This window comes from Contarinia nasturtii, unplaced genomic scaffold, assembly GCF_009176525.2.
Source record: "Contarinia nasturtii isolate CC-2019 unplaced genomic scaffold, AAFC_CNas_1.1 Cnas_scaffold_1699, whole genome shotgun sequence".
NCBI lineage: Eukaryota > Metazoa > Arthropoda > Insecta > Diptera > Cecidomyiidae > Contarinia > Contarinia nasturtii.
The window spans coordinates 779,396-801,648 of NW_022199032.1; the positions used below are offsets into that span (position 1 = coordinate 779,396).

Genomic DNA, 22,253 nt, shown 5'->3' on the forward strand with positions numbered 1-22,253 from the left:
ACAAGTGTAAGCATGAAACATACATGTTTCATTTCGTTGTCGAATGGTGACGCAACGGTGAAATTGATGATTTTCTTGATGGTGCATAAATCTTATAAATGAAAATGAACAAAAAAATTGCAATAAGAATCAATGCAGAAATCATACTGTCTCACATTCTTAAAATTATTCATTAGAAAATAAAAATATTTAAAATACACTTATGACAAACGTGAAGCTCAATATTTCTCAACCACCTTCAAATCATGTAAGTTAGTAATGAATGAGAGAGAGAGAGAGAATGATGAACTACATCAATGTAAAATCAATCAATTTTTTTAAAATTATATTTCAGTAAAATCGTTTGCATTGGAGCGCTTTGGATTTATACCCATTCTAACGTTTTCGCCAAAATTGATCGGAGCTGTTAATGCTTGGCTATTTGGAATTCGATTTTCATGCAACAGCAACGCACCGCTACATGGAAATCGATACCCTGGATTATCTTCGATCAAATTTGACGTCTGAGTCAATATTTGAGAATCCATCACTCGTCACAATTGCTCTGAAAACCCGCCAGTGGTCTTTTCACTAAATTTCACCACGCTACCAATTTTAGCGGCCACTGAATATAACCACAAAAGTGGTTCATTCATACATGTGGTGTATTGAAACATTAAATTTTTTGTGGAAACGCGCCACTTTTGTGGTTCATTGACAGCTACAAATAATGATGAAATGTGGTGTCAGGTTTTCAGAGTGGTCACAATAGATATCGGTTCGTGTTTGTATTGAATAATATCTATAGAAATGATTGTAATTGATTAATTTTTGAATCAATGGAAAAAAAGATAAATATGTTAAAATCAATGCATCCGAAGAATTTTAGTGATTTTGCACCGTCATTAACACTCAATGTCATTAAAATTTACTATCACTGAGTGTTAATAACGGTGCAAAGTTATGTAAGTTAAATTGAGGAACTTGTTGGCGGATTATTAAAGGATAAATGAGATACTGAGAGTAAAAAACAAATAAGTGAGGTTAGAATGCAAGTTTCTCATAGGAATATAAGTCAGGAGAAGAGCTATGAGGAACTGAAGGAGAAACAGTCTCTGATTTACTGCTCTTAAAAACAGTTGTTGATTTTGTTTTTTATGACGGTGTTCTCTTAAATCTCGGGAGAAATCTCACATTGATTCTCGGACCATCTTGTATCAATATTGGCTTATTGCTAATTATCTTTCATGAAATCAACATAAATGACACACTTTAAATTTTTTTAAAGAAAAATTCAAAGCAGAAGTCGAATATTGTAAAATACTCACTACCAAAAATTCAACCGACATTTAGCCAAATGGAAAAGCTTCAGTGGATCTGTGCCCAAAACTAAAATTTAAATTCATTTTTTTTTTTTTACATACAGGTTAATTGAAAAATACAAATTGGAAGGAGCCGAAAAAGAGACTGCCTTAAGGCCCTTATCCGCCGAAATGATGATACAAATAAAGAAACGTAACACAGACAAAAAAGCAATCGTTGAATCGTTGATGTCGTTATTGGGTGACAATTTTGAATCGTCTCAGCTGTATTATACTTATAATTATAAGTTATAAATGGTTGACATTCTTTTCTGCCACATCTAGTTCATTCAACTGATTTAACTGAACTAGATGTGGCAGAAATGAATGTTAACCATTGAAAATGAAAATCGACCAAGTGAATCAGAAAAATGGATTTTTGCTCACTATTGGTATGGAATGAATTTTATTTTGTGATATGAAATTTTGGTGCTATTTAAATTCCAAATGTTTTTTTTTAGATGAAATTAAGGAGAAAATAAATATCGTACAACAAATGAAACCGAATAATATTGCAGACTTCATTCCTTCACTAATTGCCGATGCGATTGTATTGGAAAAATATCTCATTGAGTGATTAAAATCCATTGGAAATGATCATCCGATTTATTATTGTAGCGCAAAAATAGTCACTGAGGTTTTCTTAAAAACCCGAGAGTCAAGCGCAATAAGGGCACACTATATAAACGCCATCTATTAATAACCGACTAACTACAATGTAAATCAAACGTATCTGTTTCCCCTTTTTATTTACTCCCTTCCCCTCTCGCTATACTTTTACATTGTAGTTAGTCTGTTTTACAAAGATGTCGTTTCTGTGTAAGATGTGTGACGTCACAATGTATTTATATGGATAGCGCTCGACTCTCGTAAAAACCATGCCAAACATCTCAAACCAAAGCCAGATGTTCTCAAAAAAACATCTAGCTTTGATTTGAGAGTATTTGTCATGGCGTAAATCATAAAACTATTTTGTCAAGTTCAGCGGTCTTCAAAGTCTATAGCGTGGAGAGACAGCGTAGGTCTACATTTATAGGGCCTGACATTTTTTAATACAATAATTTGGCCTTTTTTAGATGATAGATTCAAATTTATATAAAAAAGCATTTCAAATTCACGTTACTACTAAAAATTCAAACAGATTTTATATACTACAGACCTTTGTCAACCGTAACCGGTTACCTTCTTCGTCTCTGTTATCTGTGAGCCTATTACCGCATAAGAGAAAGATCACCATGCTTAATTTTTCATTACTTCCATACCGATTATGTTGTGTATTTTGAAACCGCTGATGTGAAGAAACCATAAAAATGTTGCTTCTCTTTTTTATTTTCTTTCTTCTCAATGTCGATGAAGTCTCATTGCTAAATTGAAATATAATGCTAAAAAATACATTTTATTGATAAAGTTCTTAATCTGAATATTTTTGTCAACGTTCAAATGAGCTATTTCCTTATATTATATAGAAAAATATGTCAATTTATTTTTTTATTGAAATTTTTGAGCGTTTAAAAAAAAAAACATTATAGGAATATTGACATATTTTTCTATATAATATAAGAGAATAGCTCATTTGAACGTTGTGATCCTTTTAAATTGATTCATTTTTCAATTTAGATCCTTTTTTTTAAAGACGATAAAAATTACAAAATGAATCAATTTAAAAGGATCACAACGTTCAAATGAGCTATTCTCTTATATTATATAGAAAAATATGTCAATTTATTTTTTTATCGAAATTTTTGACCGTTTAAGAAAAACATTATAGGAATATTGAAGTTCTTAAGTTTCCATCTGAGTTTCAATCTCATAGCTGGAATTTGGTGTGCCCTGTTGTGGATTTACCGGCTTTGTTAAATCAGTTTTACTGATATGATCCACAATGCCAGCACCAATCGCATCTCCGAGAACATTTACCACGGTTCGAACACGGTCCCTTTTGAAAAATCGAATAGATTAGATTGCGCTTAAGACTTATATTACAAGATTTAACTTACAATATCCAATCCACTGCAAGGATTAGGCTTACATCTTCCGGAGGCAGACCAACTGCGTCTAAGACCATAACTGAAAAGGTTTGTATGATATGAGTGTTAAAAGTAACAGGAAGTAATTTTATATATAAACATTTCGATCTCTTCATTTGGTTCACTAAGTAAAAGCTTACCTAAGGTAACTAAACCGGCCTGTTGGATTAATTAAAAATGCACAAAATTTGAATGATTTGAATTGAAAAATTTAATTTTATAATAAAAAAAACATACTTGAGGTACGCCCGCTGCCCCCACTGCTGCTGCAGTCGCTGTTATACTGCCGAGTAATTTGATTGTTTTAGTTAAAAGAATGTTTGGTAACACAAACTCCAGTATAGAATGGAAATAGAAAAATATATATTCGAATATCTTACCTAACCGCCACAACTTTCCCAATTGACAAAGGAATTCCACGCAATTGAGCGATGAAAATGGCAGCCACTGCCTCATACAATGCCGTTCCATCCATATTAATGGTAGCTCCAATTGGTAACATAAATCGTGAAATCTGTGGATTAATGCCGTTATTTTCTTCGATACACTTAATTGTAACTGGCAATGTGGCCGAACTGCAAAAAAACAAATCAAATTAACACCTCTAGTAAAATGAGAATATTGTGCAAAATGACCTTGATCCAGTTCCGAATGCCACCATCATTGCTTGGCCCATGCCATTAAAAATGAAATTGTATGGATTTTTTCGAGTGAAGACGTAATAGATGATTGGAAGTATTATAAAACCATGAAACAAAATGCCAAAAATCACAGTGAATAGGTATAGTCCCAATTTTCCAGCAACAACATTTAAATCGTCCATTTCAATGACTTGCGACACGGTCAAGAAAAAAATACCTATTGGTGATATGAAAATGACCCACGATGTGATTTTCATCATAATCGTGCTCACTTCAGTCACCAGATGCAACAATGTATTGACGGTACCATGCAAACTACTCATCGCAATACCCAATACCACCGCACTAACCACCAAACCAATAATATTCATGCCATTTCCATATGTATGTCCAATTTTCCACATATTTATATCAGCTGGATAAAAAATCAAAACAATCATTAATTGATGAATTGAACTAGTTTCTAACATAGTATGGATCACTTACTATTGCTGTCGTTGTCACTGGATGGCTTTAAAACCGTTTGATACTGTTCGAGACAGGCCTGAACAATATTTGGTGGAAACATATTGCGAACCAAGTCGAGCATTGTATCGACTGTGGTTGTGGTGCGTAGTTTACTATTTCCTTGTGGTGCACTTTCCGTTGAATTCATTTGATTGCGATCAATGCCCGGACGAACAGTTACAACAAGTATTATGCCTGAGACAAAATGGAATTAGGAAACATTTAATTGGAAAGTTATAAATGAAATTGAAAAATCATATATACTTTACCCAAAATAACGGCTATAAAAGTTGTTGATAAATAATATGTGATTGCACGACCGCCAATTTTACCCGTTGCTTTGAAATTCAATGTGCCAATTGCACTTATCAACGATGAAATGACCAACGGCAATATCAATCCTTTCGAAGAAAAAAAAAAAGCGGAAATGTGGAGATGGTTACCCGAGTGAAAAATGGCATTGAATTTTTCAATGCGTAGTGTCAAACGGCATTTAAGCAATAAATCGAGACCGCATGGTCCGTGCGCACGTTGAGTGCATACACCACATCGCTATAGCCATGCGGTGTCGATTTATTGCTTAAATGCCGTTTGACACTACGCATTGAAAAATTCAATGCCATTTTTCACTCGGGTAGGGCAAGATAGGAGTCAAAGCAAAAATAAACACACATACCTTTCAACATACGCAAAAAAAGTTCACCCAAAAACTTGACGTACATTATTTCGCGTTGGCCCCATTGCGATGAAGATGATGCTCGCACAATTAGACCGAGAATAATACCCAAAACAACACCGGCCAATGTTGAAATCGTAAGCAGTTGTTCTTGGAATAATTTTAAAAATCTTTCCTTCTTGATTTTCATGATTGTTTAATTTTGAGCGGGGACGGAACAAGGTGCTGCATAGGAAAATATACTCAAAATTAGCTTGAATCATCAGTATGTGCAAATGTAAACGACAAACAAATCACAACGAAGCTTTGACTACAGTCCCATGGCTGTATAGATCCTTATCAACCGCACTTTCATTTGATGACCATAAACGGTAAAACAAGTAAATTGCAATAGCAGTTTACATTTAACGTTTTGTTTATCACAATCGCCAGACATTATAAAGAGATATTTTCAGCCACATGAATCAGCTCAGCCAGATATCGTCAGGAGCTGAAATGGAGTGAAAACAATAAAAGTGATTGTTATAGTGATTATAGGAATGTAAGTGTAATTATAACCGTAACAATCACTTCTATTGTTTTCACAAAATTTCAGCTCCTTACGATATCTGGCTGAGCTAATTCATCTGGCTGAAAATATCTCATTATAATGTCTGACAATCGCATTTACCACGCGCAAACGAGCCGGTTAAGTCTGCCAATAACAACAGAGACATGAGCAAAACTTTATTTTGCAGAGCATGAAATCGCACCTGTGTCTGCTTAGCAAGCGCATTATCTAAGAAGGTCTTAGTCAACCTGTCACAAACCGCTCACGATTGTTGACAACTATGGTAACGATTTCATGCTAGGTAAGACATTATTATAATCAGGTATTTAAATCGATTTTATTATTCAGGAATTAATTTCTAAGCACGGAATCACATTGTTTGGTTACATTTTTTTTTCAAATTTGCTTACGTCGTTTAACGACTATTCAAAGTCGGTGCCCGATACTCATCTGTACAAGCTTATGAATGTGTGGGAAAAATACAAGATTGTGAATACTAAATAATTTATTCTGAAGACACAATGCAATTCACTGCATTCTAAAACGATAGACTTGTGAGCATGCTTGTGAGCTTTCATCAATTTGATCAGAAATGACGAATAGCAAATTCAAATGGTATGTTGTATTCAATGGCTTTGACTTCATGTGAGCATTTAATTATCGGTAATAAATGACTCATTATATATTTCCGATTTATTACTTGGTAATAGAACAACATTTAGTAGGAGAGTAAAAATCACGATTTGAAAATAAAACATCAATCTGCGTAGCACATTTTATGACATGTTGATTCTGTTGAAACTCTGCTCATGATTTTATTCATGTAACACTTTTACGAGGGTCACTATTTAAGTTTTTTCAAAAACATATATAAGACAATGGGGTTTCATCGAAAATGGTTTTATTGTTTTTCAAAATATTCGTCATGATGATCAATACACTTTTGCATTCGCTCGAACCATTTGTCATAGCATTCATGCCACTCCGAAAGTGATATCTCCAAAACGTGTGTTTTGAACGCATCAACTGCTTCTTCGGGCGATGAAAATCGTTGACCACGCAGTTTATTCTTCTCGCTCGGGAATAAAAAGAAATCGTTGGGTGCCAAATCAGGACTGTACGGCGGTCGCACTAATGCCCAGGGATGCCTCAATCTCGTGATATGTTACATGACGATCTTCCATTATCATATTTCTGACAGCATCGATGTTTTCTGGTACAACAACTGATTTTGGACGACCTTCGCGGAACTCGTCGATGAGCGATAGGCGACCGCGCTTGAATTCGTTGTACCAATTATAAATTGTCCGAAGACTTGGTACTTCATCGCCAAAGGCCAAATGAAGTTGATCAAAACACTGTTGTTGTGATACACCCAATCGAAAGTGGAAGAAAATAATCGCTCGAAAATTTTCACGAGTAAAATTCATTTTTTGGCTGAGACGCAATTTACATGTTACGGTAAACAATACAAATAACGATCGAATGACAAAACGTTCTGAGAACGTTTATGCTACAAAATGTTAAACTTAACGAATATGACAATGGTTTGCATCGGGCAATACTAAAACATACATATTGAAGAAACTTAAATGGTCGCCTACGTATTTTCAGATGATTTCAAAAAAAAAAAAAAAAAAAAAAAAAACAATTGTTCTTTCGCATTCAATTTTCATGCGTGTCCATGGTCAAAAACAATGACGAATAACTAATCTAAAGCCACTATTTGATTTTTCTATTCAGTTCTATTACCGTTAACACAAAAATTGCTGCAAATATCACCTAAAACAATCACTTTCTCTCTCTACAAAATATTTGTACAGGTAAAATAAATGCAGAATGCAGCAACAACAGCATCAATCAATACTTGAGTATCACTGATAAATTCTCGATTGGCGTCACAAATAAGACAAAAAAAATATTGAATGACAATTTAAGGATCACAATTGATTTCGAGTAAACAGATCAGTTTCAACAATGGCGTAACAACAAAATTGAAGCACTAGAAATCACAAAGACGAAAATAAAACCAAAACAATTAAACTATGTTAAATGTTGTATCTTATATTGCCCCGTGTGTCTGTTTCCGTGTTTATCCGGCTTTAGAGCTAAAACTCAACTGAAGCAGTGGAGAAGCATGAGTTGCATGAAAGACCTCACTTTGTTTAGTATACAGCGCACAAAAATGACAAGCATCAAGCACCGTGCCGTGGGCTCTTGCATTATTGTTCTTTTTTTTTCTACACATTTTGAATGCTGTTTTTTCGCTTTTAAAAACGTTTGACATGCCGAGAGCGATCATATATACATTGTCGATTTTATCGTGGTATGGTTGAAAAATAAAATGAGTCTGAACTGCAGAAAACAAAACAAAACAAAAAAAGAACAACGCTATTGTTTCTTTTTCGCTTTTGAATGAGTTGAATGAGAGGCACATTTAGAATAAACACATACACACATAAATATGCCGTTCAGTATATTATTAAAAGTACATCATTGCGACAAGTTTTGTTTTTTTGATGCTTGGCTTATAGTGCCCATGTCATGTTGCAAACGCTGGCAAATCTACGCGAAAAATGTAATTAGTATTCACCTCTTCGCTTTAAACCTCCGATGGATTCACGCATGCAATACAATTAAATTTTGATCTGAGATTGGCCACGGCAAATGTATGATCCAATGCATTCTGTGGTACGAAGAGTAATAAACATGTATCCCATATGCATTTTTGTGTGTGTATGTGATCATTTAATTTGATCCATCGTCATTGGTACCAACGTTTTTTACTTTTCCGCACACACCTAGTGTGTAAGGGGAAAGTATTGCATGGATCAAAATTTACGACATCTCAAAAACATGTTTTCTGGACGTTTCTGAGGTCAGAGAACCCGAATCCGGCCGTTTTGAGCATGGTTGTACGCAAAATTTGTCCATCGATTATATCAACCCCCAAAAAAGTTATTTAAAATCTGACTTCACGGGATGATTGGGGGTCCCGAGGAATAGAACCTTAATGACGTGAAACTTTGCACAGACTATTTTGTACACAAAAAAATAACATTCTGAAAGTTTGAAGAGATTTTAATCAAAATTAGGGGTACCTCCCAGACAAAATTTTCAATTTTTGGTTCAAAAACGTTTATTTACGAAAAAAATAATCTGTGCAAAGTTTCACGTGCTTACGATACCATACAGGCATGATTCCCATACAAAAATCCATTTTATTTTACATTTGTATGAAAAGTGTTTCAAAAATAATGTTTATGGCAAAATTAACGTCAGATATATTTTTTATAGTGTTTTGTTAGAAAATAGAATACTTTCAAATGTCGTACAAATGGATTCATCATGAAAGTGTGAAAAATCTTTTCTCGTGTACATCTGCTATTAAATTAAAGAATATTTCGTTGCCAAAGTTGAAACATATTTTTTGGTCTCGAACTTTACGCCGCCTGAAAGGCTTGAAAAATCGAACAAATATTATCTTGAACTTTCTTAATAAAATACGCATCTACCACCGTTCGGAAAAGTTCATCTTACTCCCGTAAGACTCTTTATTTTGTTTTGTTTTTATATTATATTCAAGTACGGCCGAGTCGAATATGCAAGCGAATATGTGTACGCGCACTGAGAAGCAACAATGAGAGATGTACGACTCGGTGGTTAAATAAAGGCCAATGTGAATCAATAACAAATGTTTTTTTTTTTTTTTTTTTTGAAAAAAGAAACAACAATGCGGTTTTGTATTTAATTTTGTTCTACCTGAGAATGTACTATTGCACCTATGATCAATGTAGTTGTGGATGACCCGCTGCTTAACAATACCAATGTGTGTAATAAGATTTTATATTGTAAAACTCGTTTCACGCTCAAGCTTTTTGCTCGTTGTAAATTCATCGCTTGTTATGCACACACAATTAAAAATAAGTACTAAGTAGCGTTGTTGCATCTTGCGGCTTTAGTTTTCGTTTTGCGCACAATTTTTTCTTTCTTTTTCCCCTTTCAACATGGGAATTCCGTTCAATGTAAAATCCAATGAGATCTATCGCTTTTCAAGGTGAATCGAAATAAATTCCAATAAGAACACAAACCCTTGTGGAAATATTTCGACTTCATAGTTGACTAAAATTTGACTAATTTGGGACGAAAATGGCTGATATCTCAGCCAGCTAAAGTTAACTATAAGTGACTATATGCGTCTTCGTCTAATTTGAGTTGAGAAATGTCGATTGTGATCATAGTTAACTACGGTTAACTATAGTTATAAGTATATGAAATTGACTTTTGTCAACTATGTTGACTATAATCACTTTTAGTTAACTCTGAAACATAACCGACTATATTCGATTTCAATCATCTATTGGTAATTTTAACCGAATAAAAGTGATTAAAAGTGACTTAATTTATAGTCAGTCAGACATTTTTTTTTTCACAAGGGAATGAATCAAACATTTTTTTATTGTCTACTCTATTTCATGCCGCTGTATTTGCAGAAGATTTCTCTTTTTATCTTAGACACTAAAGGAGTACTAGTATGTGAAGAAATGAGTCATTTGTGAAAGTTAAGTAGGGACACTGGAATATAGAACTCACGATAGTTATTTTTCATTAAAATATTATAATTTCCCTACTTTGGCTGGTTTAAACCATACACGCCGCCAAAAGAAGTAATAAAATGTTATGAAAATCAACACTGTAATTAGTTGAGATATTTATTGACAATAATAAATAAAGCTGTTCAAAAACAACAATAAATTATTGTTCAATTGACACCTGTTATCTACATTTTTGAGTGCAACCATGTAGAAAATACACACCAAAATACCATATTAATGAGATTGCGCGGCGGTCAGGCCTTGATGGTTTGTAAAATCGTTTTATTTGATACAAACGATTACAACTGAGTCACAATGAGATTTATTTCAAATAATTTATTGTGCATTTTTTTGGTGTCATTTCGACAATTGGCCAATATTTACGAATGGCTTAATGGTTAAATGGCTTTATAACCTTTATATCATTGCTCTCTAAGCTATACAGAACGCTCTACTCTACTGTGAAAATATTGAATTTGCTGTGATGAAACTCTATAAACCTCATGAAGAGAACGCTTGCTGGGCATAGCCACAAATACATTACGCGTTTTTGACACAATGCAGTTGCTAAGTAGGCGCATTGCTTCACATGCTCTGAATTACACTTTTCGAAAAAAATGCAATCGTATTATGTACAGGAATATTTTGGGATTTTAAATAAGCTCCACCAAACCGATGCCATTTTCTGTACTTAGAAAAATTGAATGAAAACCAATTCAAAATTCAAAAGGATCAATATGATTTCGAAACTTTATTCTTTCGTCTTTTTTTTTTGTTTTTAAATATTTTTGGGTTCATTTGTTTTACATATTCTACCAAAGACAGTGTAAAAAGTAAACCAATGATTGTAAAATTTGTGTCTCTAGAAATTTCAAGTTACAATATACATAAATTTTATGTTTAAAACACGATTAAGAGAATTGTTTTAAAAAAACGATAAGTGAAATCGCTGTTTTGTTTGTATTTTTGTTTGGAAACACTAACGCGTGATGAGGTTTTGCAATTGTTCACTGATTTCAGCCGAATCAATTTCTGGTTTGGATTCGCCACTAGTGTTTCGAGTTGATAACGGACGTGCACAGACTTTTTTATGTGCAAACCAATGGAGGCGTTGACACTCACGGTCACAATATTGCACCTGCTTACATTTTGAACATTTCTTATCAGGCTTTTCTTCGCCACATGTGCTGCAATAAGTGATGTCATCCTGAAAGGAAACAAATAAAAATAACATGTTATTTTTCCAATTCAATGCTTTTTTGCAAATAATAATAGAAATGTTAGACAAACATACCACAAATCCTCTTTGTCCATTGATCGAACCTCTTATAACATCCAATGCTGGTAGAGCATCTTTGCTAGTCAATTGAACTAGTACTTGTTTGAAAACCGTTGATTCTCTAAATGGAAATTCTCGTACGCATTCGCGTACAGTTGACTCAATGTATTCCAATTGACCTAGTTTATTCTCCTTTAATACCTATAGGTATATGGGGCAGGTACAAAAGAATGGAAATATTATAGATATAAAGAATTGGCGGATATGAAAAAAAAATTACCCGCTTGGCAAATAATTCGACAAAATCCGATTTACTGGCATCGGTGGCTGTAACAGTACCATCTTGTGATTCCTTCCGTGACTGGAAATATTCACGGCATTTTATGATCTCGCCCACAATGTAACCCAAATAGTGATACTTAAATGCCATGATTTCGTTAATTTCATTTCGTTTCTGTACTTCACGCTCGGTCAAAAGTTCAAGCACTTTTTTAACGATTTTTAAATGTTCCGACAATGTGCCAAATTTCTGTATATTAAGCGCAATTCGAACTGGATGCACATTACTCTGTATGATAAACTTATGTATTGAATCCAACAATATAACTGGTAATATTGGTTCAGTTTGTTGACCTCGAATCTTTGTGAAATATTCAATTTCCGATTTTGGTATGTAGTTATTGATGCATGCAACAACAGCATGATTACCAACAAATGCAGCCATTTGAGCTGGTGTACGATTCACAGAATTTTGTGCACTTGGATTCGCACCGACCTGTAACAGTCTCAAACAAATCTCGGCATTTCCAGACAGAGCTGCAAAATGTAAAGCTGTATAATTTGCACCATGCTTACTCGAATTCACATCGGCTCCCTAAAATCGAAGGAACAAAGAAAAAAAACAAATACATTGACATGCTTACCAGAATATTCCATATGCAATCACATAACCTCAATATTTGAGAGAAATCTTTCAACCCAATTAATTGTTGAGCATCGATTTTAATTTTACTCACCTGATCCAAAAGGGTTTGTACTAATTCCGTATTTCCTTTGTAGCATGCATGCTGCAATGGTGTCATGCCATTTTCATCAACAAAATCGGTTGTTCCTTGTAATTGAGCTAAAAGTGTTTTCAAATCACCGATATCCCCAGTTGGAATCGCTTCAAAAATTTTCTTTTGAACATCAGTTAATGTTTCGGCATTCACCATTTTCACTGTTGTTTTTATTTAATTATTTTTTAATTTCTATTTTCGTTTACGTTATATTCAGTTGATTAATAAATTCGCACGTTGATTGAATGAAATTTGATTTGAATACTACGATATCGTGTCGCAGCTACAATAACAAAGTCGTAATACTTGATGAAAATGTCAATTTGACATTTTACCATTCAATGTGTTCAATGTAATGCTTCTGCATTGTAGTTCAATTTAATTTGTGGTGAATTTGCTATTTGAACAAGTGTTTATGGTTGTGTAGTTTGACTGTTAACAACGACATCTATGGTAAAATTAATCAATTTTGGTATGATGCCCGAAAAATAAATAACTTTAAATTGTGCGCTACAAAAGTTCTTTCTTCCTTCTTTCGGTTAAGTTTAAAAAGTGTGCGCTGAATTAACCATGCAATATGTAACGCAAAACAAAATGACTTGAACATGAAAAAAACGAACAAGTTTCTAAATGCATTTCCCACTTGAAACTTGAATGTCATTTCAATTCTTTGATATGCTGGATTATTTTGTCGGCAATTGGTGTATGAAGTGCCGGTTTTTTTCTCCATCATTTATATTCGTGTGTGAATATTTTCTTCAATGCATTTTAACTCATCAGAGAGACCCAGTCAAAGTTCTATACCAACACCAATATATTGTACTAAGTTGTGAATGTTTGTCGATGAATAGTTGAATTGGCTATAAATTGCCACCTACTAAGCCAGCGAATGGCAAGCGCAAAACGGAATCATGAAGAAAAATTATGAACAAAGCAAATGAGTGCATTGAAATAGTTTTTGCAGACGAATTTCTGTGCAAAAAAAAAAGAGAAAAACAAAAGAGAGAAGAAAAATTTTCATTTCCTTTCGGAAGTCGCCCATTGATTAAGCAGTAGAAGCAATGTTTGAAAATTGCTGAATGAATTGTGCCTGAATGACGGAGAGAAAATGAAATACAACAAAAAAGGTAATATATGACACATACTTCGGTATCACAACGATTCATTATAATGGAATTCCTTTTGGTGTTTTTATCCTTATTGACTTCAAGGGCCAAGGGCATTTTACATATACCATTTTTTCCAAAACCAAATATATTTGAGACATCTTGAAGAATTTTGATACAATTGACTCACATTTGTTTTTTTTTTTAAAGAAGAATTCAACACATTTGGCATGAAAATGTATCGAATTTTGACGAAGGAAGCGAAAGTTTTAATATGAAGTGTCAATGTGAAAAAAAAAATCAGCAAAAATCGCTGTCTCCGTTTTCCATCCGGGATCGGTTATGGCAATATTCATTTCGATTTCATCCTCAATTAAACGTGTACTGACTTAAACAATTCAGAGAAGAACATTTTGCAGTTCTCATTTTGGTCTTGCTTGAACTCCTTTGAAATAGATTGCCTATTGCGCCAACAGCTCGAACTGATGTTTTAGAAATGGTGACATTTGCTGATTATGTTTGGTGTCAATTCTCGTTTTTTGTGTGTTTGAAATACAAAACGCATCATTCAAGTTTATTATATTGTTGGCGCCGTTACAACATTTTTGACGAGAATGAAAAATGCACCAACTTTTATTTTTCGTCTCATGCATGAACGGAACGCGCACACACAGAGAGAGGGAATAAGAGCGAGAGAGGGAGAGACAGTTCAAACTGTGTTCCTGTTGTCGCCTATTATCGCCGCCTCTCTTGCGTACAACTAAAAAGAAACAGAAAAATGCAAGAGATTTCGATAAAAAAGAAGCCGCAGATAAAGTGTGCATATTCCATTTTATCATATAGAGTTTTCAAGATGCACTTGTCTATGGCAATAAAACACAGAAAAAACTTAAATTAATTATTTTTTGTATATATTTTGCGTGTTACACTCTTCAAAATGCATAAAACGAAATATGAAGTCGACGATTGTTGAAAAAAAAAAATAACATTTTTATGACCAGTTATTATAATCAAATGCGTTAACAATTAATTGCTAATCGAGTTAAAAATGCTGTTATAAAACCAATTTCGAATTATTTTTTTTCTTCCATAAAATCTTCCAAAACAAATTGCATGATGTTGTTACTTTTAAAGAGAAAAGAGAGCCAAACCAATTAACCATGTATATACATATGTCTATTCAAATATTTGATATTGGTTATTTTACCACGCGCCACAACCTAATCTCAACAACAAAATTTCAAGTAACCATTAAATTACAAGATCGAAGAAAGATGAAAGTTCATTAGCAAATTCAGCCGCATGGCACATGGCGCATCGTCAGTGATCTGTTATGAGAAGAAATATCATAAAATGTCATAATTTTTCTTGAAATACCGACGTTCGAATGTCTAGCGACATGTGCATCGACAACATTTTTGTCTTATCTAATAATGTTAAATTGCAGCCGTCATTTCGAGAAAAAGAGTTGAGAGCTGAATGAAGAAAATTTCCATACATCTTCCGTAGCGTGAAGAAAATGAATACAAACAGAAGCATTATACGACTAACAATGTAGATAATCATTTATTTTTGTCTCACTTATGTCGTTAGATTCTAATGGAAACAAATTGTCGCATCAAGTTCATTGAGAAAGACGGTGAGCATCTGGCCGCCAGCCATTGAAACTAAACACAAACCAAGAAATCATTTGCACTGATCGGTGTGCATGAGAAATATCGGAATGTTTTCACCGTCTGAAAAATAACGTATGAATGGAACCGAATGCATCAAATTGATTGAAATCAATCGGCATTGGGTTGATTGAAGTTGATGCGACACACCGGCAAACGAAACCATTTAACATTTTGTTCGATGTGGTGATCATGCTCTTATCGCTTACGAAACACCCATTTTTCTTTCAATGTTGATAACACGCTTGAGTCAGCGGTCTTCTTCAAGCAACGACAAAATATACGACAAAAACACTTCAAATTGTTTACAACTAATTACATATAGAACACGTTGAGTGGATCGCTGCTCCGCTGTGAATGATACATGGCAAGAAAACCATGGGAAAAACCATTGATAGCATCCATGAAAAGGACAGTTTCGATTAATGTAAATCATTGAATTTGGTTTTCTTTTGACTACTGTACAAGTTCACTGGTATGATGACGGCGTTGCATACAGTATTGATAGACACACTTTCCATTTTAAGTGGATAATAGCGACAATAGAGTAGTCATGTGCATCTTGATTTGCTGCTTGTCGACCGTCGAATGAATGGCTGAGGGAATGTAAAATTAGATTAGTTCACAGGCATCATCATGCAGTTTCCTTAAGTTTCAAGCAACGTACTTTTCCCATACATTTTTTTCCGTTCAACCTCTTCGTTATGAACTTTTTTTTGAATTGAATAGCGAATTTGATGTATCCAAAAGAGCGATATTAAAAAAAAGGGAAACGCAAATTGAATAAGACCACACCGTCGTTTGTTACACTGAATATCCAGTGCAACAGTAAATGCATTTGCCTCAGCGTTATCCGCTTCAGAATGAACAAGTTAAGTGGTTAGATAGACACGATTTTGTGGTGGATAGTCAAAGATCACTCGGCAACTCGACTCTTTTTCCATTTAGTTTACGTTGTCGGCGGTGTCGGGCATTACAATGTTTTTTTTTTTTTTTTCATCTTGATTCCAATATCTCTTATAATTGAAATTCGGTCTTACATGTACTTTGTAGAAGTGAAGAGTTGATTTTTTTTTTATTTGATCTCAACAAGGCGGAGACACGCACACGTATCAACAACAGCAAAAAAAATTAAAACGAGATTTATTTTCGATTCAATTTTTTCACTCTCTTGATTGAGTGTGTTGACGATATATTTTTTTTTATAACTTTATTAAATATTTGGCGCCATGTCTTTTCGTTAGTTTTCAAATTGCCTATTTTCCACTTGAATTTCATGTGCCACACGTTTGGTGGATTGTTGCACCTTTGCGTGAGCTGATTTCTATTCGTCCAGAAAATAGATATAAAAATTTATTTGGGTTTCTCTTTTTTGGCGAAATAAAACCTATGCACCTGCATTGAAAAAGAAAATATATGACTCGAACAAATGCTGGATACGATGCCGCTTTTTATCGCTTTTTATCACTTTCGAAACAACATTTTTAGCTGTAATTTTGATATGTTTTGTAAAATGCAAACCTTTTTTTTATCTTTGAGTTGGCCATTTTAAAGTTCGATGGAAGCCCGTAGAAATTGATGCCATTGATTTGATATTTAATTTTTTGTTAAAGTTTTTTTTGAAAGCATAATTGTTCATGCACTTCATTCAAACAACAACAGAACTTATAGATAATACAAACCGATGCGCCAGACAGTTTTTAGGTATTTCATTTCATTTAGTAAATGAAAATCAATGCCTTTGGTTCAACTACAAATAATATGACCATTTTTTCCTTCTCATTATTAGGTTGTATTATTATTATATTAAACAAAAGTGAATGGCCGTAAGTAGTAAGAAAAGTCTTTTATTTTTCGGCAGACAATGCAAAGTTGTTTAAGTGGGCCTGAACAGGCGAACTTCTGAACGTGTCCATTTAATCATCAGCACAAAGAAAGATAGACTGAGAGAGAGAGAGGGAGAGAGGGAGAGAGGGAGAGAGGGACGGAGAAAGAGACGAGTAATATGAATGACATTAATGACCGGTGCAAACAATTGCAACCATGTAAATTTGCCAAACGTGTTCAGTCATTGCTTTATACATATTGGTCGGTTTTTATGGCTCATTTGTTCAGAAGCTACTGAAAATGCTTGTAAATGTATGAACGAATTTTAATGAATATGTATACCTACATGTTCTCGGTATTGAACGGGATCAAACCAATTTTCAAGAGGTGATTAAACTAATCATTTCTAAGATGGGATTTAAATAATGCGAAATGTATGTCACTTTTCGAGTGGTTAGTCGAGAACTTTTACCGTCTCAACTTCACTTCAATCTCAACAAAAACAGTGAAGTGCATATTTGTCGCATAATTCGGATAATTTTTTTGTTAGTTATGAAAGAGCATAAACAATAAAACAAACGAAACATAGACAAACAAAGAATCAATAACATTTCTGAACATTGTACACATTGTGGATGAACATAAATTTTGACATTTAAAATCTGGAATCGAATACTGTATCATTTTCAAGACGATTTATTCGACGTTTATTTTTTAATTGGTGATTTTGTTAATTATTCATACTATATATGCTTGGATGTCTTTATCTTTTGGTTACTTTTTTCATCTACTCTAAATTTTGTTCCATTTTTTTTCTTTCTTCGAAACGATTTTTCGTAGAAATCGCGAATTTCCAATTTGTTATCATACATCGACCGTATCTATTCGATCAATTGTCATTAGTTACAATCAACTCTATTTTATTCAAAATAGATTCTTTTTGAGAATGTAATAAGAGAGGGAGTTTTAGTCTTGTTTTAAATCTGGTCCATAACACGTTCCAAAATAAAAAAAACATCACAAATAATGATGGTAAAATTAAAAAATATGTCTATTTTAAGATATTTTTCACGTTTTGATGCAAAATTGTATATATTTTATTGACATTTTACAAGTTGTAAAATTTATCGCTGTGCAACAAGACAAATATACTTTTTCACTAGAGAAAAATAGTCTTTGCGCTGTATTTTAGTGCGAGAAACACAATTTTCAGGCGATCAACACTTGAAGTAGTAAGTGTGTGAAATTAGAAAGGAGTGAGTGTCAGTCACAACACAATACGTCACACATATTTGAGCATTTGATGACCTTTGATACATTTCTTTGTTGCTTTTGTGCGGTCTACTTTATGCCACAAAACAGGACAATATACTCATACAGCACACACACATACAAATGAAGAACACAATGTGAATAAGTTTAATTTAAAATAATTAGGTATGAGAGTCTGAACAACTTGAATGGATTGTGATACACATTTGTGACAATGGGGCCATTTGACGACACCTTGTTGAATTCACCGAAAGACCAACGTATTTACAAAATGTAAATATAATGCTAATAATCTCAAGTGCTTGATCTATTTGTGCACATGCATCTTCTTTTTTTTCTTGACAATACACATTGAGTGGATCGTCGTCGTCTTCTTCATTGTAAATGTAAGCATTTTTCAAGCTACTGGCTTAGTACATACCATCCTCTTTCATACATAATATTAGATTAACCGAATCACTTTCATTCAGGATGAGCCAAAACTAGAGAAAAGATTCATGTATCAATTTCAGGTATATCTGTTGGCATACTTTTTTTTTGAAAATTTCACCAATTGAATTTTTTTTTATTTTTGTTATGCATTGTCATTACATGGGCGCACTGTACTTTCTCTCTCATACACACGCAACCATCCATTTCGTATCATTCAATAAGAAACAAGAATGGCGCAAACATCTCGCTTGTTGTATTTTTTTCATGTCTTTTGTATTTTTAGCATAGAAATCGGCATTTTGTTTATTGTACATATTTATTGTTTGGTGAAAACCAATTTCTTCAATTGGTAATCAATAGATTTCTCAATAAATCAGAAGCGATGTGAATGCCATCAATGGAACAATCCAATGATAATAATTGTCATCGAGAATACGTGTGTATTTATGTTCAATTAGCTAACGATTGTGCAAATAAAGTGGATTTTCGTTAAATTGAATTCAATTTTGGTTTCTCTTGGTGTATACAAACTTCCTATCTAGTTTGCTAGTTTATTGATCAACATGCTTTCTTTTCAAAAACGAGGATTATGATCAATGTACAAATGATGTCCTAAAATTCTTTGGAAATATTTCTATCAAAAGTTCTGCAGCCTTTGAGGAATAAAAAAATGCCTATGGACACCATCAAATGCCGTTTTACTAAAGTTTTCAATTTACCTTCGGGCGAGAATATGTGGTATATACATGTATTTTGATACACTTTGTGGATATAATTTAATCCGAAATTGTGTAAATTGTGGTTAGTTTCAAATAGGTTATTTACTTGAATTTCCAATTCAAATGAAAATGTCATTTTTTTAAAATAAGAATTAATTGATCCATCCAGATTAATCTTTATCTTAAACGTTCTCCTTGAATCTATGAACTTGCTATATTCATAGACAGCAGAAGTATACCAATTTATATATGAATTATTAAAGCCAACAAATATGTATGAACGTCCAAATTTTCATAATATCATAAACTTTATCTGAAAAAAAAAAGTGAATGCCAGTGTGGAAAAAAAGTGACTGGCTGAAATCAACCGAAAATGAATTTCGTTAACTAAAACCGTCTACCCAGTCGACCAAAAAATCAAGCAAATGAACTTTAAAAGACTTCAATCTCAGTTGGCTTAAGCCAAAAACGTCGCAAATTCATCAGTCAGTAATTTTTCACGCGGGTGTGATAACATACACACTCACAGAAAAATTTGCGGATATTTTGAACCCAGAAATCGGTACAAAACCCAGCGGAATGATTTTTGGGTATAATTTAACCGAAAAATCGGTTGAGACTTAAAGTTTGTGAATTTTGATGAGACTTGAACACAGAACTGTCATTTTAAAACTCCGAAAGTACGTGAACACGGTAGAATGTACGCTCACACGACATCGCACACAATGTTTATATTTTCAATGTGCACGCACATTTACATAGAAGTTTGACAATTGCCGAAAAATTGAATTTTTAAAATTCAGAACCAATATTTGAAATGTGCGTGCACATTGAAAATATAAGCATTGTGTGCGATGCACACAGTCGTGTGATCGTATGTTCTACCGTGTTCACGTACACTCAGAGTTTTAAAATGACAGTTCTGTGTTCAAGTCTCATCAAAATTCTCAAACTTTAAGTCTCAACCGATTTTTCGGTTAAGTTATACACAAAAATCATTCCGCTGGGTTTTGTACCGATTTCTGGGTTCAAAATATCCGCAAATTTTTCTGTGAGCACAAAATACGGACATCTATTTGGAATCAACCATCACAATTTACGACGCATTCAAAGTCTGCTATTGCATGCACTCAATTTGGCATGAATGTATTATAAGGATATACCGTTCAGGTAATCAATACCATTCAGCAATTTGTCGAAGTATTTATATGAGACTTTCAATTGAAATAGCCAAAAGTAAAAACATCACCTTCGATTCGTAGAAGTTTTTGAAATTTAATATTGGCTCACCCTGAATAAAAAACAGGCAATATTATTTTATTATTTCTTTAATACACAGAAAAATCCGGAAAAAGTGTCAATTTTTGCCATTTCTGGGCATACTTCTTCTGGTTGGCGGGTGTGTAAAATTGAAAATATTCATCAAACCAAATTAGAGATAATCTCTGTCCAAAACCCTCCGTTACAGGGTGAGCCAGATAATTTCAGTAAAATAGAGCATCCCGGGTATGCAGTATTCTCTGTTTCGTCTAATCTGTTTTCCGTGCAGACAATTGAAATGATTTCGGCAATCATTACTAATGGGCACAGCATCTGTTCTGCTCCGCATTCTGTTGACTGTGCACACACAAAATAAACAATAATAAAAATACAAATAAAAATTAAAAGAAATCGAGAAGCGGAAAGAGAGCGAGAGAGACAAAGTTAAAAGTTACCATTCTAATTAATTGTTTTCATCGTTTGATGAAATGTTTCGACTATTGTCTTGCGCTGTATTAAATATCGTCGTTGCCGTCATGATCGAATGAAAAGCCAAAGAATAAAAAGTGGTAACATATATTAAATACGTACATGCACAGAGCAAAAAAACCTACAAATGGCATTCGGCCCACAATAATATAAACGAAGGTGAAGGAAAGCTCAATGATTTCAATTTTGTTCAATTTTCAACTCTGTGGCACACAATACAATAAAAAATCAATTAGATGTAATGTGCAAAGTAAAAGAAACAGGCGAGAGACAGACAATGATGAGAGAAAAATGCTAGTAAATGGTTTGTATGATCAATGATGCGAGAACAGTGCGTGCCGGTCATTCGTCATCGGTTTTCACGAATTCCCCGACACAACGAACAACATGCTGTCCGTGAATAATATCAGTTCAGACCGAACGTATTGTCTACGTGTGTATGTATATGTATATCGTTGAAGCTGGGTTAAGCGAACGCAAGTTAGAGATTAGCGAGTAAAATAAAAATAAAAGGAGCAAAATAGCAAAACAACGTTCAATTAACATAGAAATGAAAAACTAACCCAAAAAAAAACCAACGTCGAACAACAAAAACAAAAAGATGAAAACACACAGTGTGGGTAAATAAAAATCCAAAAGCCATTAATCAATATCATTTTCCCAACAAGCCAATTTATAAAACAAACGTTGTAATTTTCTATCTGAATTTTGGTAATATAGTTTTCAAAAACTATAATAAAGCATAAAATGCGATCATGGTCGGTGTGCGCCATTTCGGTCGACATCAAATGCACTTCACAAT

General features: G+C 33.6%; 2 protein-coding genes and 1 long non-coding RNA gene across 5 annotated transcripts; 1 reads left to right on the forward strand and 2 right to left on the reverse strand.

Moving 5' to 3' along the window:
* The first annotated feature begins 9 nt into the window (after positions 1–9).
* LOC116346821 lies at positions 10–2,627 on the forward strand. 2 transcript variants are annotated; one of them, XR_004201636.1, is made up of 4 exons: positions 10–247; positions 335–757; positions 1,406–1,732; positions 1,802–2,627. It is a non-coding gene; the product is annotated as an uncharacterized LOC116346821 (long non-coding RNA). The 2 variants fall into 2 exon arrangements; XR_004201635.1 differs by having other exon boundaries at positions 335–1,732.
* A 385-nt stretch (positions 2,628–3,012) lies between these two features.
* On the reverse strand, positions 3,013–7,870 carry LOC116347096 (excitatory amino acid transporter 3-like). Of its 2 annotated transcripts, none has more exons than XM_031777531.1 (10): positions 7,524–7,870; positions 5,192–5,416; positions 4,785–4,916; positions 4,495–4,710; positions 4,003–4,423; positions 3,748–3,942; positions 3,605–3,650; positions 3,508–3,526; positions 3,338–3,407; positions 3,013–3,276 (listed from the first exon to the last, which is right to left on the reverse strand). In XM_031777531.1, the coding sequence occupies exons 2-10, from the start codon at positions 5,379–5,381 to the stop codon at positions 3,123–3,125; spliced, it is 1,443 nt and encodes a 480-aa protein (XP_031633391.1). In that variant the 5' UTR covers positions 5,382–5,416; positions 7,524–7,870; the 3' UTR covers positions 3,013–3,122. The 2 variants fall into 2 exon arrangements, with proteins under 2 accessions (XP_031633391.1, XP_031633389.1); XM_031777529.1 differs by having other exon boundaries at positions 7,494–7,870.
* A 3,187-nt stretch (positions 7,871–11,057) lies between these two features.
* On the reverse strand, positions 11,058–12,974 carry LOC116346922 (ankyrin repeat and MYND domain-containing protein 2). The gene is made up of 4 exons (XM_031777219.1): positions 12,632–12,974; positions 11,896–12,489; positions 11,631–11,816; positions 11,058–11,543 (listed from the first exon to the last, which is right to left on the reverse strand). Exons 1-4 carry the CDS (start codon positions 12,827–12,829, stop codon positions 11,316–11,318), a joined length of 1,206 nt encoding a protein of 401 aa, XP_031633079.1. The 5' UTR covers positions 12,830–12,974; the 3' UTR covers positions 11,058–11,315.
* Between the last annotated feature and the right edge of the window lie 9,279 nt (positions 12,975–22,253).

Coding starts and splice junctions, on each gene's coding strand:
- LOC116346922 (XM_031777219.1), bottom strand. CDS start 12,829: ATGGTGAATGCCGAAACATTAACTGATGTTCAAAAGAAAATTTTTGAA. Junction 12,490..12,631: donor TACAAACCCTTTTGGATCAG/GTGAGTAAAATT, acceptor CTTCGATTTTAG/GGAGCCGATGTGAATTCGAG. Junction 11,544..11,630: donor ATGGACAAAGAGGATTTGTG/GTATGTTTGTCT, acceptor GTTTCCTTTCAG/GATGACATCACTTATTGCAG.
- LOC116347096 (XM_031777531.1), bottom strand. CDS start 5,381: ATGAAAATCAAGAAGGAAAGATTTTTAAAATTATTCCAAGAACAACTG. Junction 3,943..4,002: donor GCATTCGGAACTGGATCAAG/GTCATTTTGCAC, acceptor GTTTTTTTGCAG/TTCGGCCACATTGCCAGTTA. Junction 3,651..3,747: donor GGGAAAGTTGTGGCGGTTAG/GTAAGATATTCG, acceptor ATTACTCGGCAG/TATAACAGCGACTGCAGCAG.